Source organism: Paroedura picta, chromosome 2, assembly GCF_049243985.1.
Source record: "Paroedura picta isolate Pp20150507F chromosome 2, Ppicta_v3.0, whole genome shotgun sequence".
In the NCBI taxonomy this organism is placed as follows: domain Eukaryota; kingdom Metazoa; phylum Chordata; class Lepidosauria; order Squamata; family Gekkonidae; genus Paroedura; species Paroedura picta.
The window spans coordinates 37,229,837-37,248,000 of NC_135370.1; the positions used below are offsets into that span (position 1 = coordinate 37,229,837).

General features: G+C 47.4%; 1 protein-coding gene across 5 annotated transcripts in view; it reads left to right on the plus strand.

The window, feature by feature from the left end:
- The window catches only part of FASTKD1 (FAST kinase domains 1), a 30,925-nt gene extending 16,160 nt beyond the window's left edge, over positions 1 to 14,765 (plus strand). For 3 of the 5 annotated variants that reach the window (XM_077319782.1, XM_077319785.1, XM_077319783.1), the window contains exons 9-13: positions 1,168 to 1,282; positions 3,559 to 3,687; positions 5,408 to 5,539; positions 8,548 to 8,661; positions 10,148 to 10,539. In XM_077319782.1, coding sequence (XP_077175897.1) covers positions 1,168 to 1,282; positions 3,559 to 3,687; positions 5,408 to 5,539; positions 8,548 to 8,661; positions 10,148 to 10,500 — 843 coding nt within the window. In that variant the 3' untranslated portion in view covers positions 10,501 to 10,539. The other 2 variants (XM_077319784.1, XM_077319786.1) reach the window with 2 other exon arrangements.
- Positions 14,766 to 18,164: the final 3,399 nt, after the last annotated feature.

Here is an 18,164-nt window from a genome sequence, read left to right on the forward strand (position 1 = left end):
ACCTAGGTTTTACCTTCACCTCACGAACCTTATGCAAGTGCTGCTGTGAAGTCCTTTCTCATTCTCCAACATGGCAAATGCCACAGCTCAGGTGTTTAACCAAAAGTGAGTTTATTGAGTAAAAGACATAACAGGCCAGCACTTTGCCAAGGAGACATGTAGAACAGAAGAATTGACTGCAACAAGGCACAGAGATCGGGCTGGGGCTTTATAGACACAAGAGCAGGCTCCCCCCCCCCCCCCGTTCCAGATGTGGGAAAACCGTCTCCCAGGGGGAAATGTTAGATCCTAGCTGGGTGCGGTCACTGGAGACAAGCAGGCTAGGGGAGGAAGGGGGGCGGGGTTGAAAGAAGGCAGCGGCAGCGCCCTAAGGAGATCAGGGGGAAGGAAGACGTACCCGGCACTTCCTCACAGTCTTTTTAATATGTTTACGAGTAGTTACTCTGCATTTAAACTATGAAGGAACTCGTTAGGGCACGAATATTATCTAGATCAGAGGTCTCCAACCCCCGGTCCGCGGCCCGGTACCGGGCTGTTAAGGCCATGGTACCGGGCCGCCAGCAGCCGCTCCTGCCTTCCCCTCCCCCTGCAGTGAGAGGGGGGGAAGAGGCAGGCGCGGCCGCTGGCACGCCAGCGACGCAAACGCGCATGCGTGGAGCCGCCGCGCATGCGTGTTTGCGCCCCCTGCTAGCGAAAACGCGCACGTGCGGCTGTTCTGCGCATGCCCATTAGCGCCACCTAGTGGCGAAAACGCGCACACGCGGCAACTGCGCGTGCGCGTTTACGTGCAGCTGCTGTGGCCGGGCCGCCGGCTCTCTCCCACCCTCGGAGGCGGTCCCTGACTACAAGAAGGTTGGGGACCGCTGATCTAGATGTCTCTAGACACCTGTGCGGTAAAGTTTTTGTTGGGGTCCACTGAGGAAGCGAGCACTCGTCAGCAAAACCGTTTCCTTGTTTGGATTTGGAATTTCCAGGGGCATTGCTACAGCTGCTTAATATTTCTTGTTTTGTTTGTACTCCCAAACCATTGGATGCATGGTTGGATACATTCTTATTTAGTTGTCTTGTCTTTACACTGTGGGTTTTTGGGGGTTTTTTTTGGACAACTGCAGTGCTGCCTAGAGGTTGGCAACCCTACATGGTTAACGCACGCCCTTTCTTCTCCAGATTTACATTTCAGGAACTTACTCCCTTCTCCTTCCCTTTGCCGTTCTGAATTACGATCCTCCCCAAAGTGAGGAGTTCTTTAAAGCTTGCATAGGACGCGTCACCAGTCACTTGGGTAAGTACATCACAGACCATTCCTTATCTGTTGACGCTTTCCCGAGAGTGCAAATTTGGCAGGATTTGAAGCAAGAAGCACCAATTCTTTGGAAGACAGGAAAAGAAGTGACTTCCACCCCCCCCCCCGCACAAGAGTTCTTAAATATTTTCTTGGCGTATTCACCCAGTTGTTGTAGATCAGGGGTAGTCAAACTGCGGCCCTCCAGATGTCCATGGACAATTCCCATGAGCCCCTGCCAGCGTTTGCTGGCAGGGGCTCATGGGAATTGTCATCCATGGACATCTGGAGGCCCGCAGTTTGACCACCCCTGTTGTAGATGCTAGAAAAGTGAGAAATTTGCAAAGCTATGTTTCTGAAGTCTGCAAATACAGGTTTTTTTTGGGGGGGGTTGTTTTCAGTGCAAGGCAAAACAGCAAAATATATATTTTGTATCTGTAGCATCCGACGTTGACAGCAACAACAGCAGAGAGAGCGAGAGAACATTGTTTGACTTGTGTTTCTCGTTCACATTTGATCAGCCCGTGACGCTTAATCAAAGAAATACAGGAGGGCGTTAGCTGAGGTTCTAGCAGCATTTCATACTATGTCGAACAGCAGAAAACAGCTTGGCTTCTACCCACTACACCAGGGGTAGTCAAAATGCAACCCTCTAGATGTTCATGGACTACAATTCCTGGAATTCATGGAATTGTAGTCCATGAACATCTGGAGGGCTGCAGTTTGACTTCCCCTGCACTACACCAGAGCATGAATTCTTTTTGGAATGCCCGTGATAATGGGCAGAGTTCCATGTATCGGATGAAACTCTCCCCTCTGTCTCTACTGTCAAGGAAGCCGCTGCTGGCAGAACTGGCAAGAGGCACAGTCCCACCTGCTTTCCCACCCTCTGTGCAGCCACGCGTGGTGTGTGGCTTTCATCCACATGAGTCCCCAAAGCGGTGCCCGTTTCCTCTGGCCCAAGAGCTGTTGGAGTCAAATAGGTTGTACCACTAGGAGCAGGCATTTAATGAGCATGGAAAATGTGGATGGCATATATTTACTGCAGTGCTCAAGTGCTTTCCTAAGACAGAGATAAAGGCAGTGCCCGGGAGGCTAAATAATTTCGCATCAGGTGAATCTGAGTTTTTTGTTTCAGCGGGACATGAAAAAGCAGCCCTTAATACCTTGACTGGGGAAGGCACTGGCAAGGCCACCCTGTGTTGAGTTGGCCATGAAAACGCCGGAGGGCGTCACCCCAAGGGTCAGACATGACTCGGTGCTTGCACAGGGGATACCTTCACCTTTAATACCTTGGGAAACATGGAATTGGGTCTTCCGATTTCTGCTACGTTGGATCCGACTCTCTTCGGTTAAGCCATCCTCCCTGGGAGAAGGACTCACTTCCATGAAGAATGATCTTTTCTCATGGAGAAACTTTCATTTCCCCCCTCTTTTCCTGTGGGGGGGAAACTTGGCAGAAGGGAGTCACGGTGGTGGAAAGCACCCCCAGTCCCAGCCGACTAATGGCAATCTCGGGGTTGTCACAGACCGAAGACCAGTCCAATTGACCATAGGAGACCCCCTCAGAGAACTGCTCCAGACACATGAGGTGCAAATAAATCAGTCTTTATTGAGGGATTCCAGGGGCAGAGTGAGACAGAGCTTGGCACGAACAGAAGCATTGACAGAGACAAGCATATATGGCCCCCTTGGGTCTATATATAGGGGGTTAGTTTAAGCAGGAGGCGCTGTTCTTGTAGCGGAGGCTTTTGATGTAAAAGGCGTGAATTCAGGAGACATTCAGTCTGCATCCTCTGCCATTCCTGGCAGTAAATTTCCAACCCCTACCATGTGAGCCAGGGACAGCGATAGATAAGAGAGAGTGGGGGAGATAATCTCTGCCAGTCATAAACCGTGGGGTGGAAGGAGAAGAGGGAAGGTACCAAAAAGAAACAGGGATGTGGATTTTCAGGATGGGTGAAGGACCTGCAGGCCCGTTGAACTAAGCCAGGCTAGTCAAACTGCGGCCCTCCAGATGTCCGTGGTCTACAATTTCCATGAGTCCCTGCCAGCGAATGCAGTTTGACTACCCCTGCTCTAAGCCAACATTCCCAAGATGTTCAGGAGGGCAATTATGACAGGGGTTTGGACACAAAAGATGAACAAACCTGCCTCTGCAGGAATTAAGTTCTGTGATATCAGGAGAGAGGGAAAGTTCTGGTCCCCTTCTTTGGGTGGCCCTTGCTGCAAAGATAAAGACAAACGCACGGTCTCCACTGGATCTTTTTATACAGACTGCTTTGAGCCTCATCTCCTTGTGCTCCTGGCTTTTACTTTGGCGATGGCGGAGTATTTTCCGGAGAATTTGATGATGGCTATATTTAACGTGGACTTCCTCACCAAACTGGATGCCCAGCTTGAAAGTAAGTGACCACTCTCAAGATGCCTTGTAAACTTCTTGAGTTGTAGAATGTGCGGGTCTTGCTTCTGTTGTGGAACACCAATGGAACACCATCAACGCTGGTTTGGATCCAGCAACTCATGAACGGAAAAGGAAATGTACTCGATGAAGCTCCATGTGAGCAAGCTGTCATACAAGGGCTTGCAGGAGCTCACTGTGCTCTACTCTACATTGAAAGCAAATTAGCAGAGGGCACAGCGAGCAATTGAATAGGTAGTAAAAAGCAGAGTATATAAAAAAGAACTCTTCTCCTCCCCCCCATTATGTTTCCATATACAAAAGGTCTTCTGCAACTAATTTATGGCCACTATAATATATAGGGAGAAAAGCTCTAGGTCAGGGGTGGCTAAACCGTGGCTCTCCAAATGTCCATGGACCCCTGCGATCCCTCAGTGGAACAGACCAGTATCAGGGGCTTATGGTAATTGTAGTCCATGGGCATCTGGAGAGCTACAGTTTGGCCACCTGTGCTCTAGGTGTTGTCCAACTTCTTGCACAAGTGGAACTGTGCCGAGCCCATTTTATGTTTGTGCATTGCTGGATCCGGACTCCTATTGACAGGGCTAGTTTGATGTAGTGGTTAGGAGTGCAGACTTCTAACCTGGCCAGCCGGGTTTGATTCTGCACTCCCCCACAACTGGGTGACCTTGGGCTCGTCACAGCCCTGATAAAGCTGTTCTGACCGAGCAGTGATATCAGGGCTCTCTCAGCCTCACCCACCTAACAGGGTGTCTGTTGTGGGGAGAGGAATGGGAAGGCGACTGTAAGCCGCTTTGAGACACCTTCAGGGAGAGAAAAGTGGCATATAAGAACCAACTCTTCCTCTTCTTCTACCTCACAGGGTGTCTGTTGTGGGGAGAGGAAAGGGAAGGCAAATGTAAGCTGCTTTGAGACTCCTTCGGGGAGAGAAAAGCAGCATATAAGAACCAACTCTTCCTCTTCTTCTACCTCACAGGGTGTCTGTTGTGGGGGGGAGGAAAGGGAAGGCAAATGTAAGCTGCTTTGAGACTCCTTCAGGGAGAGAAAAGTGGCATATAAGAACCAACTCTTCCTCTTCTTCTACCTCACAGGGTGTCTGTTGTGGGGGGGAGGAAAGGGAAGGCAAATGTAAGCCGCTTTGAGACACCTTCAGGGAGAGAAAAGTGGCATATAAGAACCAACTCTTCCTCTTCTTCTACCTCACAGGGTGTCTGTTGTGGGGAGAGGAAAGGGAAGGCAAATGTAAGCTGCTTTGAGACTCCTTCGGGGAGAGAAAAGCGGCATATAAGAACCAACTCTTCCTCTTCTTCTACCTCACAGGGTGTCTGTTGTGGGGGGGAGGAAAGGGAAGGCAAATGTAAGCTGCTTTGAGACTCCTTCAGGGAGAGAAAAGCGGCATATAAGAACCAGCTCTTCCTCTTCTTCTACCTCACAGGGTGTCTGTTGTGGGGGGGAGGAAAGGGAAGGCAAATGTAAGCTGCTTTGAGACTCCTTCAGGGAGAGAAAAGCGGCATATAAGAACCAGCTCTTCCTCTTCTTCTACCTCACAGGGTGTCTGTTGTGGGGGAGAGGAAGGGGAAGGCAAATGTAAGCCGCTTTGAGACTCCTTCGGGGAGAGAAAAGCGGCATATAAGAACCAGCTCTTCTTCTTCTAATGAGCGGCATGCCATGTGCTAAACACTTTTGTGATTTTAATCAATCAGTAGGTTCCCATGCCTTAAACCGAAGGGTCCGCTCACGGCTGATGGAAGTGAACCGTGCTGTTTGTCTGGCGTGTCCGGAGTTTCAAGTTCCGTGGTTTCACGAGCGCTACTGTCAGCAACTGCAGCAAAGGAGTGAGTGATCCGGCTTCTCCCTGTTGAAGGCCAGCGGCATTGTGAGTGCCACGGTCCATTGGGAAAGTGGCCTGCTCTTCAGTGGGCTGCAAGTCCCATATTTCGAGCCAGACCTCTTTCCTCAGGAGTGCTGTGTGTGCTTCAAAAGAAACAGGCGGCAAAAAAACCTCTGCTTCTTTAATGTAAGAAACACTCAATGGTTTAGATGCTGCTTCCTTGGGAAGAGGAGACCACGAAAAGAGGACTGTTCGAAATGAGTATGATAACAGAAGAAAGAACCTACCCTGGGCTGTAATAAACATTTAAACCATTTAACAATAAATATAGGTAGAAATGCCTTATCTCTTCTTTTAATTGTCATGGAACAACCAAAACAGGTAGGGGGGACTGTCTTTGGACTCAAATTTCCCCATACCTGTGAGCCAAAGGCCAATATATATATATTGTTTAAATTTTGTGAAGAAGAATAGATCCTAGTGAAGGACTTCACCAGCAAATACTAAGTTGGAAAAACAACCACTGATGACAACCACTGATGAAAATACCTTTGAAAACGGTTTAGATCTGGAGGCCGTTTTGGTTGTTCTATGGCAATTAAAAGAAGAGATAAGGCATTTCTATCTATATTTATTGTTAAATTGTTTAAATGTTTATTATAGCCCAGGGTAGGTTCTTTCTTCTGTTATCATCCTTGGGAAGAGCAGCAAATGCAACAGAATCAAGGATGGTCTTGGCAGACCGGAAAACCGGGTGAAAAACTAACAAAATGAATTTCCGCAGAGATAAAAGGGAAGTTCCACAGGGCCTGCGAAACAAAGCTTCTTCCACTAAGCCTTCAGTTGGGGCCAATGAACTGATAACAGCTGTTGGAGCCCCAGAACCCTCCCCCCCCACACACACACAAACATCAGACACACCCACTAAAAAGTCAAATCAATCCAAGCAATATTTACATCCACTATCAATCCAAGCAATATTTACAATATGGTTATCTGGTTCTATGGTTAACACTTTGAATGTTTATTACGTTAACGTAATTTTCTTAACTTCCTGAGTATCGTACCACACTTTATAAGGGGGTCTATGCTGTAAACCGTCCTGAGCCACGAGGGAGGGTGGTATACGGAAGGCAAGGAAGTTTGCTTGACCAGTGCCACAGCTTTTTCCATCCTGGCCCCCACCTGGTGGAACAAGCTCCCAGAGGAAATTAGAGGCCCAGTGGAGCTCAAACAGTTCTGCAGGGCCTGCAAAAGGGAGCTCTTCCGCCAGGCGTTTAGTTGAGGTCAACCTGAATTCAGTCACCTTCCACTGGCCCCTGAGGCCCCTCCCATAAAACCACCACTGATATTTCCATCCCACGGGGCCATCGGTATGTTACAATTAAATGGATGTTCTCACCATGTTTGTTCCATTATTATATTGTTCTACTGTTATGACTTTATTACTGTTGTCCAATTTATCGTATGATTTGTACTATTTTTCTCCAGTTCCATGTAAACTGCCCTGAGCCTCAGGGGAGGGCGGTATATAAATATAATAAATAAATAATAAATGTATAATTATGGGATGGGAAGATTTGTCTTGGCAACAGTACATGCAGAAAGGATCTAGAGGTCTTAACAGAACATCCATAAAATATGAGTCGTCAGTGTGACGGCGGTAGCTAACAAAGGCATATGCCATGCTGGCCTGCAGCTACAGAAGTATAGTGTCCAGCTCACACAAAGTGACACTGCTCTGGTTGACCTCACTTGGAGTATCGTATTCAGTTTGGGACACCGCAGTTCCAAAAGGATGTTGATAAGATGGATCACATGAGGAGGGCAACAAAGATGGCAAGGGGTATGGAGGCCAACGCTGAAGGAGCTGGAAACATTTAGCTTGGAGAGGAGATGACTGAGAAGGAGGAATGATAGATGTCTTCAAGCACTCGAAGAACTGTCATACAGAGGATGGAGCAGAGTTGTTTTCTGTTGCACTGAGATGTTGGACCAGAGCCACTGGATTGAAATTAAATCAATAGATTAGAGCGATTCCTCAGTGGAACAGGCTTTTTTGGGAAGTGGTGGGCTCTCCCCTCCTTTGGAGGTTGTTTATTTATTTATTTATTTTTTTAGATTTTTAAACCGCCCTTCCATACGGATCAGGGTGGTTTACATATAATGCCAGGGGGTGGGGGGGTGGAGATACATGGAACAAGCTAATATATCACAGTCAAAAATAACATCAACAATAATCCAACAGTGTTTCTGAATCTTAACAACAATATAATGGGAACGATAACCAGAAAGGTCTGAGGGAGAGATCTATGGATGTTCTTGGGTTCAGGTAAATGCCTGGTGGAGGAGCTCCCTTTTGCAAACCCTGCAGAATTGGGAGTTCAGGCAGGGCCCTGATCTCTTGAGGTAGCTCGTTCCACCAGGTGGGGGCCAGGACAGAAAAAGCTCTGGCCCTCGTTGAGGACCGATGTGCTTCTTTGGGGCCAGGGATCACCAGCCGGTCAGCAGTGGTGGAGCGTAATGCTCTTTTGGGGGTATAGGTGGAGAAGACAGTCTCTCAGGTACACTGGGCCCAGGCCGTGTATGGTCTTGAAGGTAAGAACCAAAACCTTAAGCCTGATCTGGAATTCAATTAGGAGCCAGCTGAGCTGTTGTAGTTGAAGATGTTAAGCAGAGCCCCGATGGCCATCTGACAGCAACACAGTTTTTGTGTATTTAGGCAGATCATGAGGGGGAGGGCACTTTTGGGGTCAGGAAGGAATTTTCCTCTGGGTCTTTCTGGACCCAGAATCCTGAGTTTTTTAGCCTTCCCCTGACCACAAAGCAGGAGTCACTGGGTCTCTTGGGGGGTAGTTGTGAATGTTCTGCTTTGTGGACTACATGAGCCTTGAAATCCCTCCCTGCTGTATGTTTCCACGTTTCTAAAACTTGCTGGGGTTGAAGTGATTGAGGGAGAGACTGATATGTTTTTCCCTTCCATCCTGAGAGTTGTTGGTCATATTTTTGCAGGCAGCAGAAGACTGAACACGTTGCACCAGCAGATCCACAGAATGCTGGGGGAAATCTTGGGAGGAAGCCATTTTGCCAGAGCATCTGTTCTCACCCCCTACTATTATGTAATAGGTGAGCGTTTGTCTCAGCGGAAGTTACCGCATTATTCCTACAGTGACAATTTTGAAACTTGTAGCGTTTTGTCAGTTTGCTTTAATGGCTATTAGTTTTAATGACGTACACAGATTTACTTGGTGTAGTGGTTAGGAGTGCGGACTTCTAATCTGGAGAGCCGGGTTCGATTCTGCACTCCCCCACATGCATCCAGTTGGGGGATCTTTGGCTCGCCATGGCGCTCATAAAGGTGTTGTGACCGAGCAGTGATATCAGGGCTCTCTCAGCCTCACCCACCCCACAGGGTGTCTGTTGTGGGGAGAGGAGAGGGAAGGCGAATGTAAGCCGCTTTGAGACTCCTTCGGGTAGAGAAAAGCAGCACATAAGAACCAACTCTTCTTCTTCAGTAATATCAGGGCTCTCTCAGCCTCACCCACCCCACAGGGTGTCTGTTGTGGGGAGAGGAAAGGGAAGGCAACTGTAAGCCGCTGTGAGCCTCCTTCGGGTAAAGAAAAGCGGCATATAAAAACCAACTCTTCTTCGTCTTCCTTCTTCTGAAGCATAGGGTCCCTCAAATACATTGGGCCCAGATTGTGAATGGCCTTATAGGTCAGAACCTTGACCTTAATCTGGGATTCAATGCAGCTGCCTCAGCATGTTGTGTGATAACTCAAAAGGAGCAACTGCAGCTGGCTAACTAGCCCAGGGTGGTTAAAGGCACTGTTCTCCCATCTGCCACATGAGATCTAAAAGCTTTCACAAATCCTCCGCTTGACTGCAGAATGCAGCTATTTCCAGATTGGCTTGGCTTTGCGAAGCCTCACTTGGTCATCAGCACTTCGGTCTTCTCTGGACTGAGCTTTAGTGACTTTCATCCAGCCCAGTATTGCTGAGCATGTACCGTTACCCTTGCACAAGGTTTGCAAGGACTGTTCATCGAAGCATAACATGTGGCTGGATCTGTCCTTTGGGGAAACCCTTTCTTAGAAATACATTCTGCCAAAATCAGTGGTATCTGTTTCCTAGTAAGCAAGGTGTTGGAACATGTAGTGTCTGGCCACTCTGAAACTGGTGGGGTACCATAAGCACGGAGTTAATAGCTTCCAGGGATCATAGGCAACTACTGAAAGACAGAGAGCAACTTTGCTATAGAGCAGGGTTAGTCAACCTGTGGTCCTCCAGATGTTCATGGACTACGGTTCCCATGAGCCCTTGCCAGCATTTGCTGGCAGGGACTCGTGGGAATTGTAGTCAGTGAACATCTGGAGGACCACAGGTTGACTACCCCTGCTATAGAGGGTGTGAGTGTGTGTGTGACATGCAAGTATTGCATTGACCATAAATAGCCCATGAATGGTTTGGACGCATATTGTTCTTTATTATCCTTGAAGCTAGGCAGAGATAAAGGAACCATGTGGTGAGAACCGCACATTAGCCAAGCTTTCTAGAGAAGGGTAGAATTTAAAGAGGTAGGATATTAAGGTGTTTTTTCCTGAATATCCAGTGTCAACTCCCAAGGTTGCTTTGTGGCTTGTTATACTTAGAAGACAAGACGCACCGGAAAAGAGAATAATGCCAGGAAAATCTGAAGGCAGCAGGAAAAGAAGAAGAGCCAACTTGAGATGGATTGACTCAACCAGGGAAGCCACAATCCACAGTTTGGAAGACCTGAGCAAGGCTGTTAACAATAGAAAGTTCTGGAGGTCATTAATTCACAGGGTCACCCAAAGCCAGAACTTGTTGGCACTTAACAACCACCCACAAACACACACACACATTGTGTTGGTGCGGCAGGGAATGCCTTGCCGTAAACCTTTGCTTCCCAATGCGATGTTCCAAGCTGTAACTTCCATTTAAAAACAGTTCCTGTAACCAAGTCCCCCTTTTTCAGTCAATGATGTTTGCCTTTCAGACTTTGAATGTATTCTTGATAGACATAAGAAGCCGCTGCCTTACGTAGAACAGAATGTGGCCACGGCTGAGTTGGAGGCAGTGCACTGGGGTCAAGATGGCCAGATTGCAGGAAGGAAAGGACTGCCCCCTGGAGCTCAGAGGTAATGGTGCATTTCCTGTTTGGGTATTTGTCAGAAATAGGAGCCGCCTATCGACGTTCAAAGAGCCTCTTGTGGCGCAGAGTGGTAAGCGGCAGAAATGCTGACTGAAGCTGTCTGTCCATGAGGCTGGGAGTTCCATCCCAGCAGCCGGCTCAAGGTTGACTCAGCCTTCCATCCTTCCAAGGTCGGTAAAATGAGTACCCAGCTTGCTGGGGGGTGAACGGTAATGACTGGGAAAGGCACTGGCAAACCACCCCGTATTGAGTCTGCCATGAAAACGCTGGAGGGCGTCACCCCAAGGGTCAGACATGACTTGGTGCTTGCACAGGGGATACCTTTATCTTTACCTTTATCAATGTTCAAGTTTGCTAATTATTGCCATAGGCGCTGCCTATTTATAGAATCAAATGCTGCAGCCAAATCAACAAATGCAACGTACAACACTTTCTTAGGGCCATTTATCCCTGAATAGATCAATTGCTGAAATAATCTGACATTGGTCAATAGTACTAAGGCCCTTTCTGAATCCAGCTGGATGTGGGTATAAAATATGATTTTCATCTACCCATTCCTCCAGCTTAATCAGTAAGTACTTGCTGTACAGTTTTGCTGCTATATGCAACAGACTAACAGACCTGTAGTTATTTGGAGCTGATTTGTCCCCTATTTTGTAAATGGGCATGACAATGCTGAAGTTCCATCCAGGGGGGATTTGGCCTGTGTTGTTAATTTGTGAGAAGGTTTTTGCTAGTAAAAGAGACCGCCATGATGGAAGTTTGGGTATGTGTTTACCTTCCCTGCCTACATGTTTTTGCAAATTAAAATTAAAAGAATCTGGGTGTGGTGAGGCACCCTGCCCTTCGCCGGCATGATAATGCAAGATGTTGATGTAGCCCTAAGATGGGACCCCAAGTCCCATAGGCAGTAGAGCTTGCAGACTGGGATGTTGCTACTCACACTTTCCACTGAGCCCCCAGAGAGTCAGCACTTGGGGGTCCAGTGATCTGCTTGATCAACATGGGGAGGGGGGCATAATAGGAATTTGCTGTGCGAAGCTGTAATGTAAATCCATTCCCAGGGGAAGTGCTATTTCTTTGGAATAAACTTTTGGATGAAACCCACTGCAGATAAGCTGTAGTGTCTGAAGTCGTAGGCTTCAGAACCTTGCCAAGTATTTGCATGTTTACTGATAGACCATCTGATACCTACGCACCATCTGGGTCTTAGCTATTTTTCCTTTAGGACAGTGGTCCCCAACCTTTTTATCACCGGGGACTGGTCTACGCTTGACAATTTTACTGAGGCCTGGGGGGGGGTAGTCTTTTGCCGAGGGACATCGCCGCTGCCTCCTGAGTCCCTGCTCCACTTGCTTTCCTGCTGGCGCCCCTGACTTCCTGCCGTCCTTTGGGGGCCACTGCCAGCAGCAGCTGTGCAGTGCCACACCGAGGGGGAGCCCCAGCCACGGCGGCCTTTGGAGAGCACCAAAAGTGAGCTGGCAGCAGAGTGGCAGGGCAGCCCCCAGGGCAGAAGCCAGGGAGGAGGACGAGGAGGAGCTGCGGCCCAGTACCGACTGATCCACGGATCGATACTGGTCTATGAACCGGGGGTTGGGGACCACTGCTTTAGGAGGCTGGTTTCTAAGTGTTTGCTTTGTCAAAAGGCTGATGTCTTGAGCAGTTTTACAATTTATAAAAAGACGTTTGCTGTCGTGTCACAGCCAACTTGTGGTGACCCCCTGGGGTTTTCAAGGCTTTCAGACTTTCAGAGGTCATTTGCCATTGCCTGCCTTGGGATAGAAGCCCTGGACTTCCTATATGGCTTTCCATCCAAGCAGTGATCGGGGCCATCCCTGCTAAGTTGATGGGATCAGGCCTGCCTGGGCCATACAGTTCAGAGCAAAGATACTTGACTGTTACTCTTAAGCACATGCCCACGCAGCATAGCTCTGCTCGGTTCCATGTACAGTCGAGTGCATATCTACATGATGTCTGTTGGTAGGGAGAGGGAATCGGGCTGTGCAAACGAATGAGCAAAGATTGGATGAGCTAGGAGAGCCGTTTTATCAGCGTGTTGGTTCTCAGGACACGGGGATTGTCCATTCCTTTGCATGCAGCCTGCCGGGTTAGGGTTAGGTTAGGGTTGGAGTTAGGGTTATGGATTAGGGCTAGTTGCAGTTTTCTTAGGGCTGTTTTTGCAGAGCTGTTCTCTTAGAGCTCTCTCAGCCCCACCTACCTTACTGGGTGTTTGTTGTGGGGGGAGGAAGGGAAGGTGATGGTAAGCCGCTTTGAGACTCCTTCGGGTAGGGAAAAGCAGGGTATGAAAAACCAGCTTCTCAGTAGCAGTTTGGTTCTAGAAACACTGCCGGAGAAAGTGTAGGTAGAGGGGCTTGTAGTGAAAAGCAGGGTATAAAAAACCCAGCCCTTCCCTTTCTGGTAAATATTAATTGTTGAGTGTATATTATTATTATTTATATTATTATTATTTTTAATTCAGGATTGCTATAGAATTTCTTGATTCAAGAGACTTCTGTAAAAAGTCCAATCACCTCAGAGGAGAGTTTGTTATGAAGAAGAGACACTTGGAGATTCTGGGTTACCGGGTAGTCCAGGTAAGATTAATGCTATATTTTTCATCAGTGAAGTGGCTAAGAGTATTGGGCTAGGATTTGGGAGACCTGGGATCACTTATGCCACAGAAGCTCACTGGGTGACTTTGGGCCAGTACTCTCTCTCAGCCCAACCTACCTAACCCTTCCCTTTCCTCTCCCCACAACAGACACCCTGTGAGGGAGGTGAGGCTGAGAGAGCCCTGATATTACTCAAGAAGAGTTGGTTCTTATATGCCGCTTTTCCCTACCTGAAGGAGGCTCAAAGCGGCTTACAGTCGCCTTCCCTTTCCCCTCCCCACAACAGACCCCCAGTGAGGTGGGTGAGGCTGAGAGAGCCCTGATATCACTGCTCGGTCAGAACAGCTTTATCAGTGCTGTGGGGAGCCCAAGGTCACCCAGCTTGGCTGCATGTGGAGGAGTGGGAAATCAAACCCGGCTCACCAGCTTAGAAGTCCGCACTCCTAACCACTACACCAAGCTGGCTCTCTTGTAAGTGTTATGTCATTCCCCGTTCCAAATGTTGCAATGTACCTTTCTGTTCCCCATATGTACACCGCCCCGAGACATCAGAGTAAAAGGTAGTATATAAATTGAATGAATAAATTAAACAAGTACAATAATTAAATAAATTAAAGATTATTGTCCCACTACTCGCAATGACTGAAAGTGGCTTCCACTAAATGCAAATCAAAAGTACAGAAGAGGGGGGGGGGGGGCAATGCCGCTTTAATGCTGCCCAATCTTTAATTTTAGGGTAAATATTAACTGTGGTTAAGGATAAATCTGCACCTGTATTTTCACTAACCATGGTTTGCTCCAATCCGTATTTTACAAGAAGAAGAAGAGTTGGTTCTTATATGCCATTTTTCTCTACTTGAAGGAGGCTCAAAGTGGCTTACAGTCACCTTCCCTTTCCTCTCCCCACAACAGACACCCTGTGAGGTGGGTGAGGCTGAGAGAGTGCTATGGCGAGCCCAAGGTCACCTAGCTGGCTGCATGTGGGGGAGTGCAGAATCAAAACCAGCTCGCCAGATTAGAAGTCCGCATTCCTAACCACTACACCAAACTGTCTTTCCTCACGTGTTAGCTCAGATTTCTGCACAGAATTAAAGCAACATACTTTTTAGTTTCCTGAATCACTTAATGAGCAGAGAGGAGGGAGGAGGGAAGACTAAATGCTCTAGGATCCTAAGAAGGCCGCTCTCCGTATTACTTGCGCCACTGTTCGCATAAATACCCATCCAAAAGACACAGTGAAACTTCAGTAATGAACTTTTGCATTGTTTCAGATCCCTCATTTTGAATGGAATTCTATGGAACTCTCGTCGAATGACGCATGGATAGAGTATTTAAGGAAGAAAATATTTGAAGAAGGTTGATATCACGTTGATAAGAGACAATCATGGAGCTATTTTATATCGACTTTTATTATGGAACAATAAATCCTGGTGACCCTGTGAGTTCTGTTGAAACGTCTTTTGTATAATTGCAAACCTGATTCATATGGCCCAAAAGCATCAAGGGATTTCAAAGTGCATGAACATGCCTGGGCATCTGCTACCCATTTGCCTCTGCGTTGCAATATGCATCTGAGTCCTCATCAAGATTGCTGGATGTGTCTTTTCCTGGGTAGGGGAATGCTTTTCTGTATCCAGCATCTCTAGCTGTACATTACTGAAGCAGGTTTGCCAGTCTTGCTGCTGGATAATTTGACCGGAGTCTGGGCACCGATGTCCATGGAGTACAATTACCTTGAGTCCCTGCCATCTGAAGAACCACTCTAATTTTTGGTCATGTCAACTCACAGACCCCCCCCCCATGCCCAACGTTGGTCCAGGAGGGGGTGGGAGGGGGGGCCTGGGAGGGCTTGTACACCACTATACTTCCCAACCACTTTTGGGGGTTTGTCAAAGGCTGAAGAACATTTCAGGGGTTTCTCAACAGTAGAAAGACTGCATTACAGAAACTGGGAAAATAATTCGACATTCCATCCATTCCTTTTTTGTTATTTTACCATTAAAGAATAATTTGGTTAGCATGTATAACAAGGGGTTCTTTTTTTAAGATAGCAGACACCATAGGAGTTCTGGTGCTGCCACAAAACGGCTGCCGTGGCTTATCTTCAGCCACACAATGAAGTCAGAGCAACATTTTTGAAAATCTGCACAAATGACCAAATCTCTAGTAGTGCTGCAAAGAGAAAAATGCACTAAGGGGTGCAGAGGGGGGGTGGCGGAAAGGGAGAACGAAGAACAGCAGATTCAGAATGAGACATCATGATGCAGGAAGGAGAGTGCGGCCACACGCTGCACAGAATACTTTAAAAAGGATTATCTCAAGATCAAGCTGCATCGAGTACTTTTCTTCAGCTAATCTAGGAATTGTCTTTGCCATTCAGTTGGGTGTCCCTGATGTAGAGTAACCAAAGTAGAAGAAAAGGAACGTAATGTCAACTGCTCAAAGGGTAGGAAAGGGAAAAGCAGCTGTAGTGAAAAAAAGAAATGGATCTGTAGTGATTGTCTTGGGTAGAGAGCATGGAAGTCCAGGGGCTATTATGCATGTACAGGTTTCCACCAAAGTCAGCATGCTGAACTTTTAAAATCATTTTTAAAACTGTTGTTTTTATGCCTGTGCTCTTATATGGTGTTGGTTTTTTTGTCTGCATGTGATTATGCTTTTGAAAGACTTCTGACATCAAATCCTTAAGTAGGGGAGCACATTCCTCCATGTTCATTGGCAGGCCATGGTAAGCTGCAATGTCACCTGACCGCACTCTGGCACACGCTCCTAGAAGGGCCTCATGGGAATTGTAGTTCACAGACATGGTGACCTCAACAAGAAATTTCTGTGGAGGCATACAGCCTTTTGAATATCAACACTATAATCTTTCCCACTGTCCAGTTCATTTATGCAGATCCCTTTCACATCAGAGCTGCCGGTGAGTTCCCTTCCTGGGGGCCTGCAACCTTTCTATGTCCTGGGGGGGGGTAGAGAGAGGCCATCCATAGAGTTCTTCCCCCACCCCCAATCTAGTGCCTGTTGTATTCCTGAATGCAATGGGCTTGGCCTCTAGTATAAATATAAGAAATAAGTAAAGCTAGTGCACTCACCACTATGAGGGGGGAGGACAATGCATAATCAAAAATACTACGGTGGATTTTCTGTGGTGAAAATGGTGCCACACGGAGAATTTTTAAAAATCATCTTTTTTCCAAGGCTTTTTGCGATGTTTCCTGTTGTGTATAATATCCCCAGGACTCAGTGCATTTAGGAGGATTTTCATATAGGTCTCATTTTACATTTAAAGGAAATAAAGCACTGAGGCAGAACACAGACTCCTTAAGAATGGGCTTCCTTTGCTAATTGGTTTAAGGTGTGTCAGGATCAGCCAGGATATTAAAGGCAGGGCAAAGAAGTGACTCAGGCATCACAACCTTTTCTCCCTCGCCTGGGGAGAGGCTGCTGCTGCTCGCGCTATTGAAAGCGCCCAAAAGAGACGTTACTAAGCGGGGCATTCTGAGTGACAACCACAGGCTTCTTGGCCTTTGTAGAGGGGCGAACTATTTCCTCAAATACGAGGCATTGATTTCTTGGTGTGCCCTTTGGCTTTCTAATGTCGGCAAGTTGCTAACAGCTGCAGAATTTCAGATGGCTACCCCTCTCGGCACTCAGCAAATGATATCCTTTTTTGGATGCCCCTCTCCAGCAAGAGTCTCGGGGCGACGGACAACATTAAGAAAAACCCATACATAAAATGGATAAATCTTTTTACACTTTTAAAATCATTTAAAAGGGAAGGGAAGGAGATTGTAATCCACTTTGAGACTCCTTCGGTTAGAATAAGGTGGCATATAAAAACCAACTTAAGAAACGTACTCTGATGCAGCCCTAAAAGCCTGGGATCCAATGGGTTTACAATTTAGATTTATATACCCAGAGCCTCTTGTGGTGCAGAGTGGTAAGGCAGCCGTCTGAAAGCTTTGCCCATGAGGCTGGGAGTTCAATCCCAGCAGCCGGCTCAAGGTTGACTCAGCCTTCCATCCTTCCGAGGTCGGTAAAATGAGTACCCAGCTTGCTGGGGGGTAAACGGTAATGACTGGGGAAGGCACTGGCAAGGCCACCCCGTATTGAGTCTGCCATGAAAACGCTAGAGGGCGTCACCCCAAGGGTCAGACATGACTCGGTGCTTGCACAGGGGATACCTTTACCTTTACCCTGGCTTGGGGGGAGGCTTCAACCGTGTGCCTGGTGGAAGAGAGAGGTTTTGCAGGTCCCATGGTATTTTGGCAGTTCCAGTGGAGCCAGGATCTCTGCAGGCAGTTTATTCCATCATGCTGGAGCCAGGGGCAAGTGCACTCATCTGGAGTCGGGAACCACCAACAGATTGGAATTGGCAGAGTAGGGTGCTCTTTGGGGAGGGTGTACTCGGAGAGGCAGGCCCTCAGGGACACAGGTCCCAGACTGGGTAGGGCCCTGAAGGTTAGAATCAACACCTTGAACCTGATCCAGAACTTGACTAGCAGCCAGTACAGCTGATGAAGCAGAGGTCAAATGTGGGCTTTCCGCAGGGTCCTTGTAAGGACCTGGGCAGCTGTATTCCGGATCGGCTATATATTTTTTTTCAATTCAATTTTCAACTCTAACTATATTACAGTCGTTCAGACCAAGTTATATGAAGTTAATACATAAAAGACCAAAAGAATATGGTCATTTAATATAATACAATTTAAAACATAGAACTTAAAATTATGCTACTTTAGAGCATCCGATTTTTATGGCAGCGGCACAAAACTGAGTTGTCACCTGGGGGGACCCATCACTTAGCAGCCTCTTTGCTCGATCTACATCATGAGGTTCTG